This window comes from Dendropsophus ebraccatus, chromosome 12 (genome assembly GCF_027789765.1).
Source record: "Dendropsophus ebraccatus isolate aDenEbr1 chromosome 12, aDenEbr1.pat, whole genome shotgun sequence".
Taxonomy (NCBI): Eukaryota; Metazoa; Chordata; class Amphibia; order Anura; family Hylidae; genus Dendropsophus; species Dendropsophus ebraccatus.
The window spans coordinates 89,362,182-89,385,661 of NC_091465.1; the positions used below are offsets into that span (position 1 = coordinate 89,362,182).

The following is a 23,480-nucleotide window of genomic DNA, read 5'->3' on the forward strand; positions in this document are numbered from 1 at the left end:
TAGTAGTTATATCCCTGTATATAGGAGCAGTATTATAGTATTATATTCCTGTATATAGGGGGCAGTATTATAGTAGTTATATTCCTGTATATAGGAGCAGTATTATAGTAGTTATATCCCTGTATATAGGAGCAGTATTATAGTAGTTATATTTCGGTATATAGGAGCAGTATTATAGCATATTATATATTAGGACATCCTTAGCAGTTGTTGGGTGGATCACTGTGGGGAAACAAGTTTGTCTTTATTCCACCCCTCCCCTTCCCCCTTTGGGTTGTTGTTTCTGCAGCGCTCGGTACATAGTAAGGAGTTGGGGGGTAAATTTAATGAGTTTTGGAGATGTGTTCAGGGTTTTGCCTTTCCTTCCCACTTCTGAGTAAAGTGAGATGTCGTCGGCTCTTGTCAGATGAGTCACTGCGGTTATTACGTACACAGACCGGGACGTGAAGCGGATGTTATATATCATGCTTGGTCTGGGGCTGACATCCATATGGTGTTATGCTGCTCATTGACCTCAGGAGTGTTTATTAGTCTGTGGTACCATCACGTATCTGACGTCCTATACTCTGATGTTACAGACACATATATGATAACTCCAGAGCTGCATTCAGAATGCCACGGGTGACTCCCTAGGACTGAGGCCCCATTGTTTTGGGTTTATATCTTGGCATATACCATGTCAGGTCCGATGAGCATTACGGTCACGTTTAACATGTCACACTTCATGTTACATAAGGTTTTTATAGTTTGAGGTGTCCATTTTGGGGGCTGAGCACTGCTTGTGACTAGGTATATATACTACAGGCTGTATACTGCTCCGTGACTCCCTCACAAAAACTATATACACCCAGAAAATTTACCATATACTCAATATACTGTTGTAGCTGTCAGTATAGCTTTCGTCTGATATGCTGACCATACCCTGGTGTGGATGAGGCCTGTACTCTGTATACTCACTCTGTGACTCCCCTGCTGCTCTTGTGCTGACGCTGTTCAGGTCCCCCACCAGACTCTGCTCACCCTGCTCCAGCCATGACCTGTCATGTGATCTCCTCAGCCAATCACAGGGTGGCACCTTATTACTGATGGGTGACTATGGAAGCACAGGACACGGGTGAGGTTGGTACATTGGTATGGTATATTGTGTGGTGAGTGTTTGTCTTGTGGATTTCCCTGCAGGTATCCAGAGGGAATCCAACATGTATATGGATGTTTAGTGATGGTGGTCAGATGACTGGCTATAATATGTGAGTGCAGGTGAGATGGACGCTGTATGCTATGGGCTGGTGGATCCCCGCAGGTACTGGATGAAGGACAGAGCCGTGTAGACAGGCCTGTAATAAATGAGTCACGTCCGGATGGGTCTATACCTAAGAGCCATCCGCCCCTGTGGATGTGGAGGAGGGAGTGAGGTCATCTCACTGTCCACAAATAGAGGCCATAGCAACCCCGGAGGAGGCCGCCGCCACCACCGCCTCACACTTTCCACATTGATTGATTAATGGCTCCGTCTAATACACAGCGGCCCAATGTCAGGACACTTTTGTTGTACATGGATCAGATTCATCGCCTCTTGGAAGGAACGTCGTGCTGGCGAGCCATTTTCTTTTTCTAATAAAACAACAGGAATTTGCAGTCTGGACTTGGTTACAGAAATGTTATGTTATATACAGTTGTGCTCTAACGTTTACATACCCAGCAGAATTTTTGCTTTCTTATCCTTTTTTCAGAGTATATGAACTTTTTCCCCCTCATGGTTAGTGGTCGGGTGACGCCAGGTACGCCATGGTTAGTGGTCGGGTGACGCCAGGTACGCCATGGTTAGTGGTCGGGTGACGCCAGGTACGCCATGGTTAGTGGTCGGGTGACGCCAGGTACGCCATGGTTAGTGGTCGGGTGACGATAGGTACGCCATGGTTAGTGGTCGGGTGACGCCAGGTACGCCATGGTTAGTGGTCGGGTGACGCCATTTATTGTCACTGCGTTTTTCTTTTTTTAAATCATAACGACAACAAAATGTCCCTGATCAGAAGTTTACACCCTCAGTTCTTAATCCTGTGTGTTGCCGCCTCTAACATCAATGACAGCTTGAAGACTTTTTGTGGTAGTTGTGGATGAGGCTCTGTATGTTCTCAGATGGTAAAGCCGCCCATTCTTCTTGGTTCCTGTATATTCCTGGGCTGTCCTGGGTGAATTGTGCGCTGGAGATCTCTGCAGAATGGCTCGATGATACTGAGGTCAGGAGACTAAGATGGCCGCTACAGAACCTTCACTTTGTTCTGCTGAAGCCAATGACTGGTCAGCTTGGCCTTGGTTTAGGGATTGTTGTCATGTTAGAACATCCATGTACGTCCCATGTGCAGCTTTCGGGCTGATGACTGCACATTTGCCTCCGGTATTTGCTCATAACCGGCCTTCATCTTTCCTTCATCTCTCAGTTTCCTGAGCCTTTGTAGCTCACAGAACACCCCCCCCCCCCCTCCCCCGTGCTTTACGGTAGAAATGGTGCTCCTTCCATGGTGCTCCACAATCCCCAGGTAGGGGAACTTCTGATCAGGGTCATTTGGATGTTTTTGGTTGTTATTATGATATAATAAGAGAAAACACAGTAATGTAACAATAAATGGTGTCACCCGACCACTAACCATGGGGGGATGTGGAGTTTTTGTGTTGTCATTCATACTCCCTGAAAACAAAGACAAGAAAGTAAAAATTCTGCTGGGGTATGTAAACTTTTGAGCACAACTGTATCCTCCTGTCGCCAGAGCATCGCTCGCTGTTCTCCAGGTCTGATGTGGTTGGTATCTGTACCCGGCATGCTATATACCGCCGTATTGGCCCTGTGTACAGGCCCTGGGTTTTATGTAGAGTATCTGAAGCTAATCCACATCTCCATTTATTCTCTCTATTTGAATGGAATGATCTGTGAGATTGTTAGATGCCTCGGTACTATGAGTACAGCTCTGGATGTAATGATTCCTTACTTGCTTCGGGGTTAGGCCTACGAGTTTCATACATATGGCATCCTGTACCATGTGTGGGCTCTGTTCACATCTGCCGGGCAGATTTCCATCCACAGCCGGGGGACATGCAGGACGCAGTGATAGATGATCCATACATGTTTGTTAGATCAGGATAGAGGGTCAGTATTGGACATGTTGGTTGTGTGAGGGTACTATTACATGGAACGATAATCGGCCGATTCGGCCGATCATCGCTCCATGTAATAAATACAACGATCAGTCGATGACAACGATCATCGGCTGATCGTTGATATAGGTTTAGACCTATTTTTGTCGGGCGCTGAGCACGCACCGCTACGTGTAATAGCGGTGCGCGAGCGGCGACTAAAGATATACATTACCCATCCACGTTCCAGGGCTGCTGTTGCGGTCTTCTTCTCCCCGGGTCCCGCGCGCTGTAACGTCAGAGTGGCCTGTCAGCTGACAGGCCACTCTGACATTACAGCGTGCGGGACCCGTGGAGAAGAAGACCACAGCAGCCCTGGAACGTGGATGGGTAAAGTATATAGTTACGCAAGGGCTGCAAGGACATCGGTAACTATGTCCTTGCAGCCCTTGTTTAACGATTATCGGGCCGTGTAATAGGCCCAGTAAACGAGCAGCGATCTAGCAGATCGCTGCTCGTTTACAGGTATTATCGGGCCTGCTCGGCCCATGTAATACCACCCTGACTCCTGGTATCCTCACGATGAGCTGCTTGGGGGTGCGCTCATGTAGCCTCTTCAGTTTGTGCTGTGCAGTGGAGCAGGGTCCTACAGCGTTAGGCCGGGTTCACATTGCGTTTTTGCAGTGTAACAGGTCCGTTACTTTCAACGCACACAAAAACTTGGTCAAACACATTTTTGTGTGCAATTTAAAAAGCATCCATTTGGTTTGTTGGGTTTTTTTTTTTTTTTTTTTTAAATAATGGAAGTTAATGGTAAATTGAATCCAAATTTTTCCATAAAACCTATACGTTAAACGTACTGCAAAAACTGTGTGAACCCAGCCTTACCCTGAGTGACATGAATAAGCTTGCTACTAATATAATGTATGCAGAGTAGGTTTGAGCGAACTTCGGCAACTCCACCGAACCTCAACTCTCACCACTTGACTCTCACCGCCTTGAGAAGTTGTATGCCGCCCTAGGGAGTCCTGCGAAACTTTTACAGCTCAACACTATTGCAAAGCCATAGTAAGCATTGAAGAGGCTGCAGAAGCACCATGGGGGGGGGGGCGGTTGTCTCGTGTCTGGTGCCCCCCATCCTGCTCCATGGCTGAGGTGTTGTCCGTACCAGCCCCGAAAGGATTGATGAGACTGTTCGTTGCCATCTTGTGTGCCGTCTGTGACTGCGTTATCCTCCCTGGCGGTACCTGTGTATCTATGGCCGCACAGGATGCTGCTAGTAGTAGTAATACATCATATAGCCATGTCCCCTTTACGTACGTTCTATTTGGCTTCTCTATTGCACAGACCCTCTATACGGATGTTCTATGTGACCTCTGCTCTCCCCTGGTTACTATGTGTATTGTCTTATTATAATACACAGTTCCAGGAAGTGTTCGGCACGGCTCTCTGTGTTTTTCTTCCTTAGTGTCTTGTAAGTTTACAGGGAAGAGCTGAGATCCGGATGAACCCTGGAGACTTTGTAGCCTTTCCAGGTCTAATTTATTTTCCGAGGTTTCATTAAATCTGCTTCACTATTTTTGGAAATAAATCGTCATGAAGGGCCAAGAGTTTTGCCAGAATTAAGACTTTTCTTTGTGCGTTGATTCCGGAAAAACATCTGCATGGAATCTGACAGAATTGGCAGCAGAAGAAATTGCTGAGAAACCTTGTGGACCTGTGTATGCGGAGCCGATGGCAGCCCTAGGGATCTCCTCGCCTGTGTATGCGGAGCCGATGGCAGCCTCAGGGGTCTCCTCGCCTGTGTATGCGGAGCCGATGGCAGCCTCAGGGGTCTTCTTGCCTGTGTAAGCGGAGCCAATGGCAGCCCTAGGGATCTCCTCGCCTGTGTATGCGGAGTCGATGGCAGCCTCAGGGGTCGTCTTGCCTGTGTAAGCGGAGCCAATGGCAGCCTTAGGGATCTCCTCGCCTGTGTATGCAGAGCCAATGGCAGCCCTAGGGATCTCCTCGCCTGTGTATGCGGAGCCGATGGCAGCCTCAGGGGTCGTCTTGCCTGTGTAAGCGGAGCCAATGGCAGCCTTAGGGATCTCCTCGCCTGTGTATGCGGAGCAAATGGCAGCCTTAGGGATCTCCTCGCCTGTGTATGCGGAGCCAATGGCAGCCTCAGGAGTCTCCACCTCTGTACCCAAAGCGGATGGCAGCTTCAGGTCTCCCCTCCTGTGTTCCCGGAGCCTTGGGGATTTCCCCTCCTGTGTTCCCGGAGCCTTAAAGGTCCTTAGATGTCTCCGCTCCTGGCATCCGTATATCGGCCTCCTGGCACAGGACCTCTCTGGTGTTTTATATCCACATGGAGGATGAGTTCTTGCTGGGCACATTTACTCTTCACGATGCCAGGGAAGTTGGGTGACACCTATATAAGCAGTCATTTCTCCTGGTACAGGTGGGAACCCATGCTTCGTCCAGGTGACCACCTCTGTGGATGCAGTAGTGGCCAATCCATCTTTCCCAGAAGCTGATGCCACTTAGCTGTCATGTACATAATTTAGTTTGTTAATTTTTTGTGAAGTTTTTGGCTTGGACAAGAATGTTATCTTTTTTTATTAGTCCGCTGGCCGTTTAAGCCCCAGGTGCTGGTCTGAGACTGAGCTGTAGGGGGCAGCACCACATTCTGTTCCCGTAGCTCTTGGCTGACGTCTCCCCGCACCTCTATAAACGATGTCGTTCTGATCAGCGGAGTCCCACAGAGGGAGCCGTCTTTGTTTACTATCATTCCTCGCTGGCGTTTCCTCCCTGTATTGTTCCTCATGAGTCACCATTATTTGCCCCCTCAGCTTTCCTGTTTTAGGACATGAATGTTTGGTGCAGCTGCTGCGGTCTCCTCTTTTTGCCAGGATTTGTATCATTGTTTGTTCCGCTGCGTCCTGGTTTATATGGACACTGGCCCTGGATGAGAGCGCCGGGCCCCGGGGAATCCCTCCAACACTGCTGCATCTGCGGCCTCCGAGTCTCTGCATCACCACTATGCTATCTGTTCTCACCCCCTCTGTATATCAGAGCTTGATTTAAAGGGGTTCTCTGCTTTGCACAATCCCCTTAGTATAAGCCGACCACATAGCATCCTAATGCTGGGACCTCCCAGAGATCAGCTGTGATCAGTAGGTAAAGCTGCCTGCAAGTGTTAAGGTTCCAGGCAGCGGGCAGTATCAGAATTTGCCCAGTGTGTCAGTGTATGGTCTGGATTCCTCGTGTTCCATGGTTGGGGCGGCGGCCCGTGGAGGTCCAAATGCTACTGTTCTCTATAGTGCTTGTTGGTGGGGGGAGTCTGTCCAGCAGTTCTTTTACCATCGCTATGATCCAGCTGGACTGAATGCAGAAATAATCGGGAGCATTAAAATGCCCTTTAATCCAGAACCTGATCATTCAGAATGTCCAGGTCTCCTTGATGTCAGATAAATGGAGAATCCCCGCTTTCCTGTCACCCCAGGGTGTGTGTGTGTGTGTGTAAACTGTGCCGAGCTGCCATTGTTGGTGCATGACCCCTCCACAATATTAGGTGTGCACACGGCGCCCACACACATCCCCTCTGCTCCCCGCAGATGGGGAAGGCTGCTCTCCCCTGTGTGATACAGAACAGTCAACATGGCCCCGCCAGCAGCAGGCCGGCACACTTCCCTTCCACAGGAAGCACTCGGAGGTGAGATGAAACTTATTAAATGGAAAAATAGAGCTTGGCACAGAGTGGGCAGTGTTGTGCCTGCATGCCAATGTGCTGGAGTATTGTGCTCCCAGGCGAAAGAAAATTTTTCCATTTCCTAGAACATTAAAAGCTATTTTTTTTTCTTTATTCTGGCTCCATTAAATGAATTGCAGCGATCTGACACGAGAACGGCTGGCTGCAGGCTGAGCGGACCCCAGCACCATGCCCCCCATCCTCTGCCAGCGACACAGTGTGATCCCTTGTAAGAAAACTATATTTGTCGTCTTTGTCGTTGTGTGTAGCCTCGGGTTAGTGTTAAAGGCCAAAACCATTAAGTCATTGCCATTCTGATGCATCACACCTTGTAGACCACCGGCTAGGAATCACCGCCCAGCGGACGCTTCCTCGTCCCATCTGCACCGCCCAGCGGACGCTTCCTCGTCCCATCTGCAACGCCCAGCGGACGCTTCCTCGTCCCATCTGCACCGCCCAGCGGACGCTTCCTCGTCCCATCTGCACCGCCCAGCGGACGCTTCCTCGTCCCATCTGCACCGCCCAGCGGACGCTTCCTCGTCCCATCTGCACCGCCCAGCGGACGCTTCCTCGTCCCATCTGCACCGCCCAGCGGACGCTTCCTCGTCCCATCTGCACCGCCCAGCGGACGCTTCCTCGTCCCATCTGCACCGCCCAGCGGACGCTTCCTCGTCCCATCTGCACCGCCCAGCGGACGCTTCCTCGTCCCATCTGCACCGCCCAGCGGACGCTTCCTCGTCCCATCTGCACCGCCCAGCGGACGCTTCCTCGTCCCATCTGCACCGCCCAGCGGACGCTTCCTCGTCCCATCTGCACTGGTCTGTATAGCTGTAGTAAGATGCATGATGAAAGTTATCAGTTCTGCTACTACAAGGCTCATCCTCTCTGCTATCTGGGCAATGATGGGTGGATAAGTCTGTGATGCGATGGGCTGGGCCCCCTAGTACTCATCATACAGTAACTCTCCTAAGGTTCCTGTCTGGGCAGAGTGATCTGTGGAGGTTTCCAAGAAAATATTTTCCTGATAATGAGAAATAAAATGGGATAAATCCATCCGCGCCTCGCCCAGGCATTTTCCTGGCTCGCTCCATTCACTGATAGTGAGGTGTTAATCTGAGCCTGACCCATCCGCATTCCCAGCTGCTCTCCACCCCTCTATACAGGGTCCCAGAGTGAGGAGCGGGGCCTGCATCGCTGCTCTCCACCCCTCTATACAGGGTCCCAGAGTGAGGAGCGGGGCCTGCATTGCTGCTCTCCACCCCTCTATACAGGGTCCCAGAGTGAGGAGCGGGGCCTGCATCGCTGCTCTCCACCCCTCTATACAGGGTCCCAGAGTGAGGAGCGGGGCCTGCATCGCTGCTCTCCACCCCTCTATACAGGGTCCCAGAGTGAGGAGCGGGGCCTGCATTGCTGCTCTCCACCCCTCTTTACAGGGTCCCAGCGTAAGGAGCAGGGCCTGCATCGCTGCTCTCCACCCCTCTATACAGGGTCCCAGAGTGAGGAGCGGGGCCTGCATTGCTGCTCTCCACCCCTCTATACAGGGTCCCAGAGTGAGGAGCGGGGCCTGCATTGCTGCTCTCCACCCCTCTTTACAGGGTCCCAGCGTAAGGAGCAGGGCCTGCATCGCTGCTCTCCACCCCTCTATACAGGGTCCCAGAGTGAGGAGCGGGGCCTGCATCGCTGCTCTCCACCCCTCTATACAGGGTCCCAGAGTGAGGAGCGGGCCCTGCATCGCTGCTCTCCACCCCTCTATACAGGGTCCCAGAGTGAGGAGCGGGGCCTGCATCGCTGCTCTCCACCCCTCTATACAGGGTCCCAGAGTGAGGAGCGGGCCCTGCATCGCTGCTCTCCACCCCTCTATACAGGGTCCCAGAGTGAGGAGCGGGGCCTGCATCGCTGCTCTCTACCCCTCTTTACAGGGTCCCAGAGTGAGGAGCGGGGCCTGCATCGCTGCTCTCCACCCCTCTATACAGGGTCCCAGAGTGAGGAGCGGGGCCTGCATCGCTGCTCGCCATCCTGTGGCCCTCCAGATGCGACATCTCCCAGCATGCCCTAACAGCATTGCCCACGGTATAGGGCAGCAATTTCCAACCTGTGCCTCTCTAGATGCTGCAAACTAGAATTCCCAGCATGGCCGGACAGTCTATGGTTGTCCTGGCATGCTGGGAGTTGTAGTTTTCCAGCAGCTAAAGAGCCATGACTATCCTTGCACCAGTATTGTGGACGTGTTCTTGATCACTCTGCTTTCCTACATGCAGTGTTGGTTATGCTGCGTCCTGCATGTTATCCCAAAAGGACGCCAGCCATAGTGGAATAATCCACAGTGTTATGTTTGGCTCTGTAGCCCCCCCCCCCTCCAGGTGCCCTCTGCATTCCCCTCCCCCTCCAGGTGCACTCTGTAATTCCTACCCCCCCCTTCAGGTGCACTCTATGGCCCCCCCTCTGTGTCTCCCGCCAGGTGCTCATTTGGGCCCCCACCCCACTCTGGTCTGTGACTCCCTCTGGGTCAGCTCTGTGGCTCCCTTCAGGTCGGCTCTGTGCCCCTGTCCTCCGCCCGCCCCAGTGCGCTCTATGCCCATCTCTGGCTCCGCTCTGTTGCCCCCCCTCCAGGTCCGCTCTATGACCCTCATAGACACTACTGACCCCTGACCGGCAGGCCCCCCCCCCCATTTTACGTCCAAATTAAGTAAAAATCTTGCAGTTTTGGCATCGGATCGCAGCGTCCTGAGACAGTGGTTTTCCCTGAAACATTTATTTTTTGTTCTGTGAAATTGCCATTACTATGTGTCCTGCCAAAGCGTCTGCGCTCGGCTCTGTAATGAGATAAGAGCCCGGGGCGCTCAGGAGTGCGAGCTCTTAAAGGGACCTGCCACTGGATTGTGGCCTCCAGCCTCCGACCACTCTGCGCCTGACTGCTCATGATTAGCAGAACATTAGCAGTCCATATTACTGAGGTCTGCTCCCTGTATAAGGACAGCGCTGGCTACAACTCCCATCATGCCCTGACCACAAAAACGTGCGGTCAAGTGTAATTCTGCAACAGCTACAGAGCCATATGTCCTAGATTATGTCCGCACAGCCTGCAGCATGAGGGCATGCTGGGAGTTGTAGTTTTGCACTGTTGGAGAGCTACAGGTTGGGGACCAGTGTGAATACAGTCAGCAGTGTTCCTGGGGTTCCTGTTTGTAACATGATGACACACTTGCCTGTACATTGAGCATTGCTCTTGGATTATGCTGGGAGTTGTAGTTGTGCCGAAGGTTGGAGGCCACTGTCCTGTACAGGGTATGCTGGGGGTTGTGGTTGTGCCGCAGGTTGGAGGGCACAGTCCTGTACAGGGTATGCTGGGAGTTGTGGTTGTGCCGCAGGTTGGAGGGCACAGTCCTGTACAGGGTATGCTGGGAGTTGTGTTTATGCCGCAGGTTGGAGGCCACTGTCCTGTACAGGGTATGCTGGGAGTTGTGGTTGTGCCGCAGGTTGGAGGCCACTGTCCTGTACAGGGTATGCTGGGAGTTGTGGTTGTGCCGCAGGTTGGAGGCCACTGTCCTGTACAGGGTATGCTGGGAGTTGTGGTTGTGCCGCAGGTTGGAGGCCACTGTCCTGTACAGGGTATGCTGGGAGTTGTGGTTGTGCTGTGGCAGTGAAGGGGTGAGGTGGCGGGCACGTCGCTCTCTGGGGTAATGAAGAAAGTGTGTGTGCAGCTTTCAGGCTGTGTAATAGTTTCTTGCCTGGGATTAGTCCCTGTTCCCGCCAGGCGCTGGGCGTCTCTGGCAGAGCGGCATTCTGGGAGCTTGGCACTGCCGGTGTTTTCCTTCGCTTACCCTGCACCTCTTCTGCTTTCACAAAAGTACCAAAAAAAAAATCCGCCCATCACAAGATGTTTGTGCAGATAAGATGAGAATGTGGAGCCGCTCTCCTCCGCCCCCTACCTGGTTACAGCCGCGTGTCCACCCCCAGGCGTCATACATGTGGCTGCCAATGCTTCACAACCTTCCGATAATCCGGAGACTCCGATAATCTGGGACCGAGAACCCATCAGTCCCATTACTACATTAGTCTACCTGACAACCATCTCATGGGAATGGCGCCTTAGTACATGAAACGAATATCGGCCGTATTTGCCCGATATCGTCCGTTGTGGCTGATAATCTTCTTGTGTAATAGAAGACAACTATCAGCTGACATGAACGATGTCGGCTGATCGTTGTAGTCGTTTGTCTTTCAACATGATCTGCTGCCGTTGCTCCGTGGAATAGAAGTCAGCAGACCGCTGCTATCTGCTATGGGCTGCCCAGACGATTTAGCGATCACCGAGCAGCTCACCGCCCCCCCTCACTGCTGACGCATGTAATAGCGGCTGGGGGGTACAGAGAGGAGCCCTGGAAGAGGAGGGGCTGGGGGGTACAGAGAGGAGCCCTGGAAGAGGAGGGGCTGGGGGGTACAGAGAGGAGCCCTGGAAGAGGAGGGGCTGGGGGGTACAGAGAGGAGCCCTGGAAGAGGAGGGGCTGGGGGGTACAGAGAGGAGCCCTGGAAGAGGAGGGGCTGGGGGGTACAGAGAGGAGCCCTGGAAGAGGAGGGGCTGGGGGGTACAGAGAGGAGCCCTGGAAGAGGAGGGGCTGGGGGGTACAGAGAGGAGCCCTGGAAGAGGAGGGGCTGGGGGGTACAGAGAGGAGCCCTGGAAGAGGAGGGGCTGGGGGGTACAGAGAGGAGCCCTGGAAGAGGAGGGGCTGGGGGGTACAGAGGAGCCCTGGAAGAGGAGGGGCTGGGGGGTACAGAGAGGAGCCCTGGAAGAGGAGGGGCTGGGGGGTACAGAGAGGAGCCCTGGAAGAGGAGGGGCTGGGGGGTACAGAGAGGAGCCCTGGAAGAGGAGGGGCTGGGGGGTACAGAGAGGATAATTGCTGGTACAGAGAGGAGCTCTGAAGGGGAGGAGAGACTGAGAGAAACTTTTGAGGAGAGTGCGGGGGTCAGAGGAGTCTGGCAGCAGTTTGCCCCATGCTCTTGGCTGAGTGTATGGCAGCCTTGCGCCCTAGGCGCCCCCATCACCGCGTTCCTCCCCTCCCCAGTCTAGCCCCTTGTGTCTTAGCACATTGTTATGGTCCATTGTTCTGCATCGGTGGCAATGTTCATCCCGAGCCTCCTGGTTCATGTGGTGCAGTGGGGGGATAAGCATGGATGTGATGACTGGTCTGGTATGTTTCTTGTGTGTTTAGTGACGTGGAAGCTGTGAGAGGGGGGTGCACGCTCGGAGCGGGGGGATATTTTTCATCCACCAGGTTTGCACAACACATGTTGCTGTGATGCCTCGAATTCTCCTCTTATCCCATAAAATCCAGATGCTGCTCGTAGCCTGGAGCCCGCTGACTACCACGTATGTTCCAGTCGACTCTGCACTTTCTCAGCCGTTAATCTCCTATCTGGAGATCTCTGAGCCCATCGCAGGTTGAGCCAAGCGACCCCAATGTGTTTGGCGCAGAAGCCTTTTATGATGCTTAGGCCCTCGCTATTGTCACAGAATATTGGTGGATGCGTTCCAGGTGCCGCGGCTGCAGCCGGCCCGTCGTTTGTTTACCATTGTTTGCCCAGCTCCAGATCTGTATATACCAGAGCGTAAGCGGGATTACTGTATTATAATAATGATTATTAAAGATCTTCACCCCCCCCCCCCCCCCCTTTTGGCCACCACTAGCCAAAAGTCAGTCACTTTTTACAGATCTGTCATGGCCGTCTCTGCTATTCTATTTAGAGGGAACATACACAGAATAGCCCTACAATGTGGCTGTCTGGGTATGATGGGAGTTGTGGATTTGATGGGTGATGTCTCCTGTAGACTGCGGCAGGTTTCCTCCAGGATGTGTGATGGGGGATGTCTCTCCTATAGACTGCGGCAGGTTTCCTCCAGGATGTGATGGGTGATGTCTCTCCTGTAGACTGCGGCAGGTTTCCTCCAGGATGTGTGATGGGGGATGTCTCTCCTGTAGACTGCGGCAAGTTTCCTCCAGGATGTGATGGGTGATGTCTCTCCTGTAGACTGCGGCAGGTTTCCTCCAGGATGTGTGATGGGTGATGTCTCCTGTAGACTGCGGCAGGTTTCCTCCAGGAGATGTGATGGGTGATGTCTCTCCTGTAGACTGCGTCAGGTTTCCTCCAGGATGTGTGATGGGTGATGTCTCTCCTGTAGACTGCGGCAGGTTTCCTCCAGGAGATGTGATGGGTGATGTCTCTCCTGTAGACTGCGGCAGGTTTCCTCCAGGATGTGTGATGGGTGATGTGTGTCCTGTAGACTGCGTCAGGTTTCCTCCAGGAGATGTGATGGGTGATGTCTCTCCTGTAGACTGCGGCAGGTTTCCTCCAGGATGTGATGGGTGATGTCTCTCCTGTAGACTGCGGCAGGTTTCCTCCAGGATGTGTGATGGGTGATGTCTCTCCTGTAGACTGCGGCAGGTTTCCTCCAGGATGTGTGATGGGTGATGTCTCTCCTGTAGACTGCGGCAGGTTTCCTCCAGGATGTGTGATGGGTGATGTCTCTCCTGTAGACTGCGGCAGGTTTCCTCCAGGATGTGTGATGGGTGATGTCTCTCCTGTAGACTGCGGCAGGTTTCCTCCAGGATGTGTGATGGGTGATGTCTCTCCTGTAGACTGCGGCAGGTTTCCTCCACAATTTGACAGCAGAGGAGCAGTATGATGCCACCATGGTGCACTGTGACGGTTCGCATATGTTGAGTATATTTTTCTTCTTTGTGATTCCGGAGTCTTCTCTTCTGGCGAGCTCCTCAGATTTGTTGGTCGTGTTTTACATTTTTTTCCCCTCATCATTGATCATTATCGTGCGGCGGTCGTGAACGGCTTCCAGAAGGCGCTATAGATTACAGCTACAGAGCCAGCGCTCCACTATCTGGGAGAGACTTGCTGCACTGCTCATCCAGATCTCCCCAGTTCATGATCAGAACTCCAGAGCTATAGCCGTCTCTCCTGTGATATGTATAATATATAGTATGGCCAGCCTGAAAGCTACGGTCGGCTCTCCTGTCATATGTATAATATATAGTATGGCCAGCCTGAAAGCTACAGTCGGCTCTCCTGTCAAATGTGTTATATATGGTACTCTCACTTTGGTTGGTGACCACTTGTCTACATGAACCAGGAGGCTCAGGCTGGGAGGGAAGCTCCAGATATTGTGACCATCTGTAACCTCCATATGATGCGCGGTGCAGATGGCGGCCGGGTTTCAGCGTTGCACGCACACACCACGTCCAGACCCCATGGATTTTGCTGGCAGGGGGATCTGTGTTCTGGTTGCCGTCCTCTCGTCTCTGCGAGTTTCACAATCTTTCCCCCTGCGTTGTTTAAAGGTGCTGCGTGTACAGGATGGAGCAAGCTGTTCACATAGTTTATCTAATTCTCTGCAGGGACGGGGGCTGTCAGCGTTTGATGTTCAGCCCCCGGACTGATGGGGGGGGACAAGGCTTGTGTTTAATCCTTTCCATACAGGGGCTGATGGAGACCCTCAGCGAAGCGCCTGGCCATCTACATCCAGCTCCATGTGCTTCAAAGGGTTTCAGCCCTTCCTTATTAACCTCTGAGAGACCCTGAACATAGAGAACTGGAGGCGCTCGATCACTGGCAGGAATGGTGGTGTCATGACAGGCGCGGCCCCCGAAGCTTCACTTCTGTATGAGGGGCTTATGCCATTCATTGCATCCCGTTCCTCTCCCCCTATATAGCTTTCAGTGACTCCTCCATATACTGCTTGTGTCCCCATTGTATGACTGCTCTGTGGAGCTGCACTCACTATTCTGCTGGTGGGGTCACTGTGTACATACATTACATTACTGATCCTGAGTAACATCCTGTATTATACCCCAGAGCTGCACTTACTATTCTGCTGGTGGGGTCACTGTGTACATACATTACTGATCCTGAGTTACATCCTGTATTATACTCCAGAGCTGCGCTCACTATTCTGCTGGTGGGGTCACTGTGTACATACATTACTGATCCTGAGTTACATCCTGTATTATACCCCAGAGCTGCACTCACTATTCTGCTGGTGGGGTCACTGTGTACATACATTACATTACTGATCCTGAGTTACATCCTGTATTATACCCCAGAGCTGCACTCACTATTCTGCTGGTGGGGTCACTGTGTACATAAATTACATTACTGATCCTGAGTTACATCCTGTATTATACCCCAGAGCTGCACTCACTATTCTGCTGGTGGGGTCACTGTGTATATACATTACATTACTGATCCTGAGTTACATCCTGTATTATACCCCAGAGCTGCACTCACTATTCTGCTGGTGGGGTCACTGTGTACATACATTACTGATCCTGAGTTACATCCTGTATTATACCCCAGAGCTGCACTCACTATTCTGCTGGTGGGGTCACTGTGTACATACATTACATTACTGATCCTGAGTTACATCCTGTATTATACCCCAGAGCTGTACTCACTATTCTGCTGGTGGGGTCACTGTGTACATACATTACTGATCCTGAGTTACATCCTGTATTATACCCCAGAGCTGCACTCACTATTCTGCTGCTGTGGTCACTGTGTATGTACAGTACTGATCGGAATTACATTCTCTATGATACTCCACAGCTGCACTCTGTGTGGTGCACTATCTGGCACAGATCCCCTGTGTTACCTATGTGTTATGTGTGGATTTCATTCCTGTCAGCAGCACCTCCCCCTGTGTGAATGAGCACTAGGTGAGGGGGGGTCCATTGCTGATCTCTGTAGATGTTCCTGGGTGGAGGCTGATGCACTGGGTCTGATCCCTGGCAGCAATGGTGCTGGGTGTGCAGCTGTGCTGTGTGCATGCTGGGACTTGTGGTTCCACCACAGCTGAGTAAACATGGCTCCGCATCCCCTTGCAGAGCAGATGGGTGAAGCGGCTTGTGCACGTGTCCTGCTCCTCTGTGGGTTATCTGGATCCCCCCCCCCCCCCCCTTACACTCGCCCGCAGCCCTCACTCCCTGACATGGAATGCACTGACAGCTATTAGGGCGTCCCGGGGGCTGCGGTTTTTTCGGAAGGGACTTTGCTCATCGCTGATATTTCTGGAACTCGTGTCAAGTTGCACTTAAGCAAAGACATGATAGGACGGGCAGATAGCAGCAACACCCTAGAAACAGGAAAGTGTGAGCCACTAGTATTACTCTTCATTTGGAAATTGGGTTGGCATGAAGGCCCGATCCTACCAGGCTGTATAGATGATCCCTCTAGATCTTACCAGGCGGTATAGATGAGTGATCCCTCCAGGCTGTATAGACGAGTGAACCCTCTAGATCTACCAGGCCATATAGATGATCCCTCTAGATCCTACCAGGCCGTATAGATGATCCCTCTAGATCCCATCAGGCCCTATAGAGGAGTGATCCTTCAGGGGCTGAGCCGCGCTGCAGGGCCCCGGCCTTATGACTTGGCCTATGTTGCTACACGGCATTGTTTATAGAAATGGTTTTTCGGTTGGGGAACTACAACTCCCAGCATGCCTGACCAGACAAGGGCTGTTAGGGAATGCTGGGAATAGTTGTTTAGCAGCAGGTTGGAGACAGCTGCTCGATGCTGTGAGGGACATTGTTCGGGCATGCTGGGAGTTGTAGTGCTTTCAGGGTATACTGTAGTGGCAGCCGTGAGCGGGAGTCTTGCTCAGAGATTGATGGGCTGCTGGATTGATCTGGCGGGCTTCTCGTGCGAGGGGTTTAGAATTTAACAGCTTGAAATGAGGCGTTGGCCCCCCTTGCCCCCCTACCTTTCCCCCACGTCCGCCATATGCGATCGGTGAAATTCCACCCAGCCCCCATCCCGTCCAGCCTTAATCTTGTTGGCAATGGGGCTCTTGGCATGCGGCTGGTTAATGGCGAGCAGTAAATGAGGCAGCGCCCGGCTGTTTTTTCAATTAAGCGTTTGAAGCGGTCACAGAGAAGGTGTAAATGGCGCTGTCCCCGCTGCCCCCCGCCCCTCGCTGCTGCCTGCAGGCCTCACTTTACTATAGATGAGCCTTTCATCTTTTATTGTTACGAGTGCCGGGCTGTCCTGGAGGTGCCACCTCTTAGTGGAAACAGCTGCGACCGGATCAGGTGCCAGGAGCCCCCACGTTATGGCGGCTGCTTAACCCTTGTACAGCTGAGCCCCCTCACCTCCCATACGTCTGGTGCATTGTTACATCAACCTGCCATAGCTGGAACCTGTTACTAGCCGCCTGTACAGTGAGTGAGGAGGTCAGGCCGTGCTGGGACTTGTAGTTGGAGGCTACTAGGTTATGGGGTCTCTTCTCTGTAGACAACAATCGTTGTTGAGTGTCTGGCATTGCCATTATAGCATCTATATTAATGGTGATGTGAACAGAGCCGTAGATAAATAGCTCAGATCCATGGCCTTAGATACATAGCTCAGATACATGGCCTTAGATACATAGCTCAGATACATGGCCTAAGATACATAGCTCAGATCCACGGCCTTAGATACATGCGTCGCTGCCATAGCTTATAAATTATGGCGGTGTGGACTCCTCTCAGCTCCTGGGGTTAGTGTCCCCCAATCTCTTACTCCGGGAAAGGGGGGGGGGGATCAGCGATGGGAAGTGAAGGGTGACCCTACACTGACAGCAGCTGTCGTGGGGTGGGAGATCAGTGATCAGAGGATCTGACAGGCTGACCCTGCACTGCCCGCGGCTGTCATGGGGTAGGGGTGAGGGGGATGATCGGCGATCAGAGGATCTGACAACTGAGAAGAGGCTGACCCTGCACTGACCGCGGATGTCATGGGGTAGGGGTGAGGGGGATGATCGGCGATCAGAGGATCTGAAAACTGAGAAGAGGCTGACCCTGCACTGACCGCGGATGTCATGGGGTAGGGGTGAGGGGGATGATCGGCGATCAGAGGATCTCACAACTGAGAAGAGGCTGACCCTGCACTGACCGCGGTTGTCATGGGGTGGTTGGACATGTTGGGAATTGTGAGGTTGTGTTTTTTTGTTATTTTTCTGGTCTTTCTTAGGGTGAACTCTGCAGGCCAAAATAAAATCTTCCTCATCCTCCCGGCTGCTGCTTTGTTTTTGTCTTTGAATTCTCTTTTCTAGAAAAAAATTAATCTGAAATGTATATGTGATGGTGTATCCTGTCTAGTCCCGGTCCTGTGTATGGATATGATCCTGTGTGATCTGTCCTGTCTGGTCCTAGTCCTGTGTATGTATATATATATGATCCTGTGTGATCTGTCCGGTCTAGTCCTAGTCCTGTGTATAGATATGATCCTGTGTGATCTGTCCTGTCTAGTCCTAGTCCTGTGTATGGATATGATCCTTGGTGATCTGTCCTGTCTGGTCCCAGTCCTGTGTGTGGATATGATCCTTGGTGATCTGTCCTGTCTGGTCCCAGTCCTGTGTGTGGATATGATCCTGTGTGATCTGTCCTGTCTAGTCCCAGTCCTGTGTATGGATATGATCCTGTGTGATCCTCATGTCTCTCTCTTTCTGCTCCGCAGGTGCCGGCCTCGGATTGGGGATTGTATTTTCTGTCATCTTCTTTAAAAGTAAGTTCCTGCTGTGGATCGACACACTGTTAGGTCAGTAGTTTCTGATTGGTGGGGGTCTCGCTGCTGAGACCCCCAGATGATCACTAGACTCATTCGAGAGAATCATAGGGGCAGTGATGGGGTGGTGTCAGAGGGAGGATCCCACAGGGTGGTGTGGGAGTGCGGGTGGGATCCTCAGGGGTGGTGAGGGAACATGGGGAGGGGGGTCCCACAGGGTGGGGGGAAACCGCAGGGGTGGTGAGGGAGTGTGGGGGGATCCGAAGGGGTGGTGAGGGAACATGATGAGGGAGTGTGTGTGTGGGGGGGGTGATCCGCAGGGGTGGTGAGGGAGCATGGGGGGATCTGCAGGGGTGGTGGGATCCGCAGGGGTCATGAGGGAGCGTTGGGGGGGGGGCGGGGAGGGAAGGATCCGCGGCTGGGGGGGGGGATCCGCAGGGGTGGTGAGGGAGTGTCGGGGAGGATCCGCAGGGGTGGTGAGGGAGTGTCGGGGAGGATCCGCAGGGGTGGTGAGGGAGTGTGGGGGAGGATCCTCAGGAGTGGTGAGGGTGCGTGGGGGAGGATCCTCAGGGGTGGTGAGGGTGCGTGGGGGAGGATCCTCAGGGGTGGTGAGGGTGCGTGGGGGAGGATCCTCAGGGGTGGTGAGGGTGCGTGGGGGAGGATCCTCAGGGGTGGTGAGGGAGCGTGGGGGAGGATCCGCAGGGGTGGTGAGGGTGCGTGGGGGAGGATCCGCAGGGGTGGTGAGGGAGCGTGGGGGAGGATCCTCAGGGGTGGTGAGGGAGCGTGGGGGAGGATCCTCAGGGGTGGTGAGGGAGCGTGGGGGAGGATCCTCAGGGGTGGTGAGGGAGCGTGGGGGAGGATCCTCAGGGGTGGTGAGGGTGCGTGGGGGAGGATCCTCAGGGGTGGTGAGGGTGCGTGGGGGAGGATCCTCAGGGGTCATGAGGGAGCGTTGGGGGGGAGGGAAGGGGGGGGGATCCGCAGGGGTGGTGAGGGAGCGTGGGGGAGGATCCGCAGGGGTGGTGAGGGAGCGTGGGGGAGGATCCGCAGGGGTGGTGAGGGAGCGTGGGGGAGGATCCGCAGGGGTGGTGAGGGAGCGTGGGGGAGGATCCGCAGGGGTGGTGAGGGAGCGTGGTGGAGGATCCGCAGGGGTGGTGAGGGAGTGTGGTGGAGGATCCGCAGGGGTGGTGAAGGTGTGTGGTGGAGGATCCGCAGGGGTGGTGAAGGTGTGTGGGGGAGGATCCGCAGGGGTGGTGAAGGTGTGTGGGGGAGGATCCGCAGGGGTGGTGAGGGAGCGTGGGGGAGGATCCGCAGGGGTGGTGAGGGAGCGTGGGGGAGGATCCGCAGGGGTGGTGAGGGAGCGTGGTGGAGGATCCGCAGGGGTGGTGAGGGAGCGTGGTGGAGGATCCGCAGGGGTGGTGAAGGTGTGTGGGGGAGGATCCGCAGGGGTGGTGAGGGTGCGTGGGGGAGGATCCTCAGGGGTCGTGAGGGAGCGTTGGGGGGAGGGAAGGATCCGCGGGGGGGGGGGGGGGGGGGGGGTTAAAGGGAAGGATCCGCGGGGTGGGGGGGTTAAAGGGAAGGATCCGCGGGGGGGATCCGCAGGGGTGGTGAGGGTGCGTGGGGGAGGATCCTCAGGGGTGGTGAGGGGGTGGGGAATCCCTTGGTTCGATGTATAGAGAAGTTCTTTCCTGTAACATCTGAAGCACAGGTTTTTCCCTTTATTTTATATATCTGACAGTAAATGTGACTCAGGAATTTATATATATATCGTGGGAGGGGATGGTTCTGTGATATTCTGAAATAAAAAGCAACGCCGTGCGGATCAGTGAGTCACGGTCGTATAACGCAGGTTACAGGGAGTTTTGCCTTCATCTCTGTCTTTTCGTGCCCAGAACTTTCCATTAAAGCTCATTAAGCTGGTTAGGGGGCGGCTGGTGGTGCGGGCCGCTGCTCGCAGAGAGTTAATGGTCTCCACGTGGTCCCGAGTAACCCATAAACCCTTCTCTTTCCAGGAAAGACGTGGCCCATTGTGTTCTCCTCCGGGATCGGTTTAGGAATGGCGTACTCAAACTGCCAGAACGACTTCCAGTCTCCGTACCTTCTTCACGGCAAGTTCGTCAAAGTGAGTGAAGGGGAACAGCGTCTGATTCTCGCTCACCCAGCAGGCTGCACTCTACAGGGGGTCCGCCAAAGTCACACCCACCCCCTCCTCGCTGCTCACACTGTATTAATGCACACATGCTGGAGCATCACAGGACCTGTGACATCACTAACCCTTCCAGAGTTGGTGACCTCATAGGTTTTTGTCATGCGCTGGAAAACGTGATCAGCAGTGGGGGGAGGTGGTGATTATCTGGCCCCCGGGCCTCAGTCACGCTCTGTATTTGCCATAATTGGTGAAGTTTATAAATCTCAGCCGTACAGTGGGTGTGGCCAGGTGTAACTCCACCCACTGCTCTGCTTAAAGAATGGCGCAGTCCAGGTTTTCCTAGCAGCCAGTGTGGGAAGCGTTCCTAGGATGGCGCTGGTTGCAGCGCTGTCTGGACGCGGTGGTAATGTTGCATCACAGAAGAGTCACCTCCGGGGTTCAAGGAGCGAGCACAGGGGGGTTCTAAAGGTTTTTGGAAGGATGCAGAGTGGGACCCCCATCACAACATGCAGGGTCCTGGAACGGTTAAATCCCTAATTACCTCCAAATGTGTTGTGTGGTTAATGGCGCGGCGACCGCGATCTGCCTAATTATTTAATAGCTGCTGGGGAACCGTGTGGAAACTATTAGGGAACTATTGGAGCAGCTATTCATAGCAAAGCAGCCTGGGAAGCCGGAGACCCTCCCTCTCGGCTGCTTAAAGGGGCCTTCTCCGGCCATGGCCACCACAGAGATGTCACAGGGAGGGTTCTACATCTGGAATGATACCAGTCCCTTAGTGGAGGAGGATTCGGGACTGCAGGGAGTGATCGGCCCCTGTACCCTGCTGCACACCGGGGGTCTGGACACTTTCTGCCCTCGCTCTGTCTTCTCCACTTGCTGTATTCCTGGCCCCTTTAAATCCCGCTGACTCCGCATGTGGTCTTGTTGCAGGATCAGTGAGCTGTGTGGTCACTCCTCATGGAGAACAGCTGGACATCTGGATCCCTGCACCATGCACCAGAGCCCCCGGCCACAGCCTTCTCCACCGCGACATCCAGAGCCCAGACATCACTTGTTTTTTTTTTATTATCTGTCATGACAAATAGAGAAATAAAGAAAGAAATCTGTAAATTACATTGTGTCTGTCTATCAATCTATCTATGTGCAGGGGCCCAGAGATCTGATTTTCAGTCTGGTCACTGTAGTGCAGGATGAGGGGCTGAACATCAGAAGACATTTGAGAAAGGAGCAGGACCTGCACACAGAGAGAAAAGTGTGAAGGACCTGATCACATGACTGACAGGTCCTCAACTTCACAATATGGAGATCAGCCTGACACAGAGGAAGAGGGAGAAGACTGAGCTGTAAGTCCTGCGTGTCAGTCAGTCAGTGGTGCTGCGTGTCAGTCAGTCAGTGGTGCTGCGTGTCAGTCAGTCAGTGGTGCTGCGTGTCAGTCAGTCAGTCAGTGGTGCTGCGTGTCAGTCAGTCAGTCAGTGGTGCTGCGTGTCAGTCAGTCAGTCAGTGGTGCTGCCAGTCAGTCAGTCAGTGGTGCTGCGTGTCAGTCAGTCAGTCAGTGGTGCTGCGTGTCAGTCAGTCAGTCAGTGGTGCTGCGTGTCAGTCAGTCAGTCAGTGGTGCTGCGTGTCAGTCAGTCAGTCAGTGGTGCTGCGTGTCAGTCAGTAATAAGTAGCAGACAAACTCCTGACTGGATAACACCGGGCGCAGCTCCACGCAGTCAGATGACACAGGGTAAAATAGACACAACGCCTAACACGTTTAAAAATCTTGCTGATCTCGAAATGTCCTATGCTCAATGCTCTAACATCATACATGTATGTGAGTATGTGTGTGCACGGACATCATCCAGGACAAGAGGTGGAGGATAGTGAACAATCCGACCTCCCATTGCTGGGACCTCATATATACAGGAAGGTTCAGCACTAGGGCAAAGGGCAGAACTTACATCTCCATGAGGCTTCACGGTTTCTCAGCTGCCTGTGTGTGGTGATCTGCACACTCAGGGATTCTCCCGGATAACTTGCCGCCGATTCCTTTGACCCCCCCCCCCCCCCCCCCGCGCTCCTGCTTGATTCTCCGCCGGGCCCATAGGCTCCGTTCTATATGCAGGTGAATTGTCATGTCAATCCTAGAGAGCTGATACTCCTCCATTGTCTGTGTATATGCGAGACAAGATTTCTGGATTGCTGATTAGTTATGTGTCCTGTGTATTATAATAGTGCTGAACCTTCCTGTATATATGAGGTCCCAGCAATGGGAGGTCGGATTATTCACTATCCTCCACCTCTTGTCCTGGATGATGTCCGTGCGCTCACATACTCTTATATACATGTATGATGTTAGAGCATTGAGCATAGGACACTTAGAGATCGGCACGATTTTGAAACATGTTACACGTTGTGTCTATTTTACCCTATGTGTCATCTGACTGCGTGGGGCGGAGGGGTTTGGCTGCTATTGAATGGAAAGTGGTCTCTGGGAGTGGCTGCGGTCCATGCCTCAGGGCCTTATTACACCGGACGATTATCGTGTGAAAAATCATTATCGTTTGAATTTTAAACGATTACCGTCCTGTGTAATTGCAGGCATCGATTGAAAAATCGTTTGTGTGTCGTTGATCGTAGATTTAGATCTGAACCTAAAATCATCATTAACTGTTCGCTGTAATTCCACATTTGTTCACTAATCGTTCAGTGTAATAGTTCAATGTTCATTGTTTTGCTGGGATCAGATGGAGTAACGATTATAGAAACGATTGTAAATAACGACACTTGTTCTGTGTAATATGGTGAACGATTTCAGGTTGACGATAATCTTATTTGCGATTGTTTATCGTTACTCGTTAATTGTCAGTTTGCACAGCACCATCAGGTGACAACCTCCTATAGCTCCTTTACCTGTCTGTGTATATCTCTCAGTTACACTAT

At 52.9% G+C, this 23,480-nt stretch overlaps 1 protein-coding gene across 1 annotated transcript in view; it reads left to right on the forward strand.

Annotated features, from left to right (window-relative positions):
- Positions 1–21,671, forward strand: part of MICOS10 (mitochondrial contact site and cristae organizing system subunit 10) — a 34,267-nt gene extending 12,596 nt beyond the window's left edge. Inside the window, exons 2-4 of the mRNA XM_069948685.1 lie at positions 18,362–18,409; positions 20,419–20,528; positions 21,489–21,671. Coding sequence (XP_069804786.1) covers positions 18,362–18,409; positions 20,419–20,528; positions 21,489–21,497 — 167 coding nt within the window. The 3' untranslated portion in view covers positions 21,498–21,671. The remainder of the gene's footprint in view (positions 1–18,361; positions 18,410–20,418; positions 20,529–21,488) is intronic.
- Positions 21,672–23,480: the final 1,809 nt, after the last annotated feature.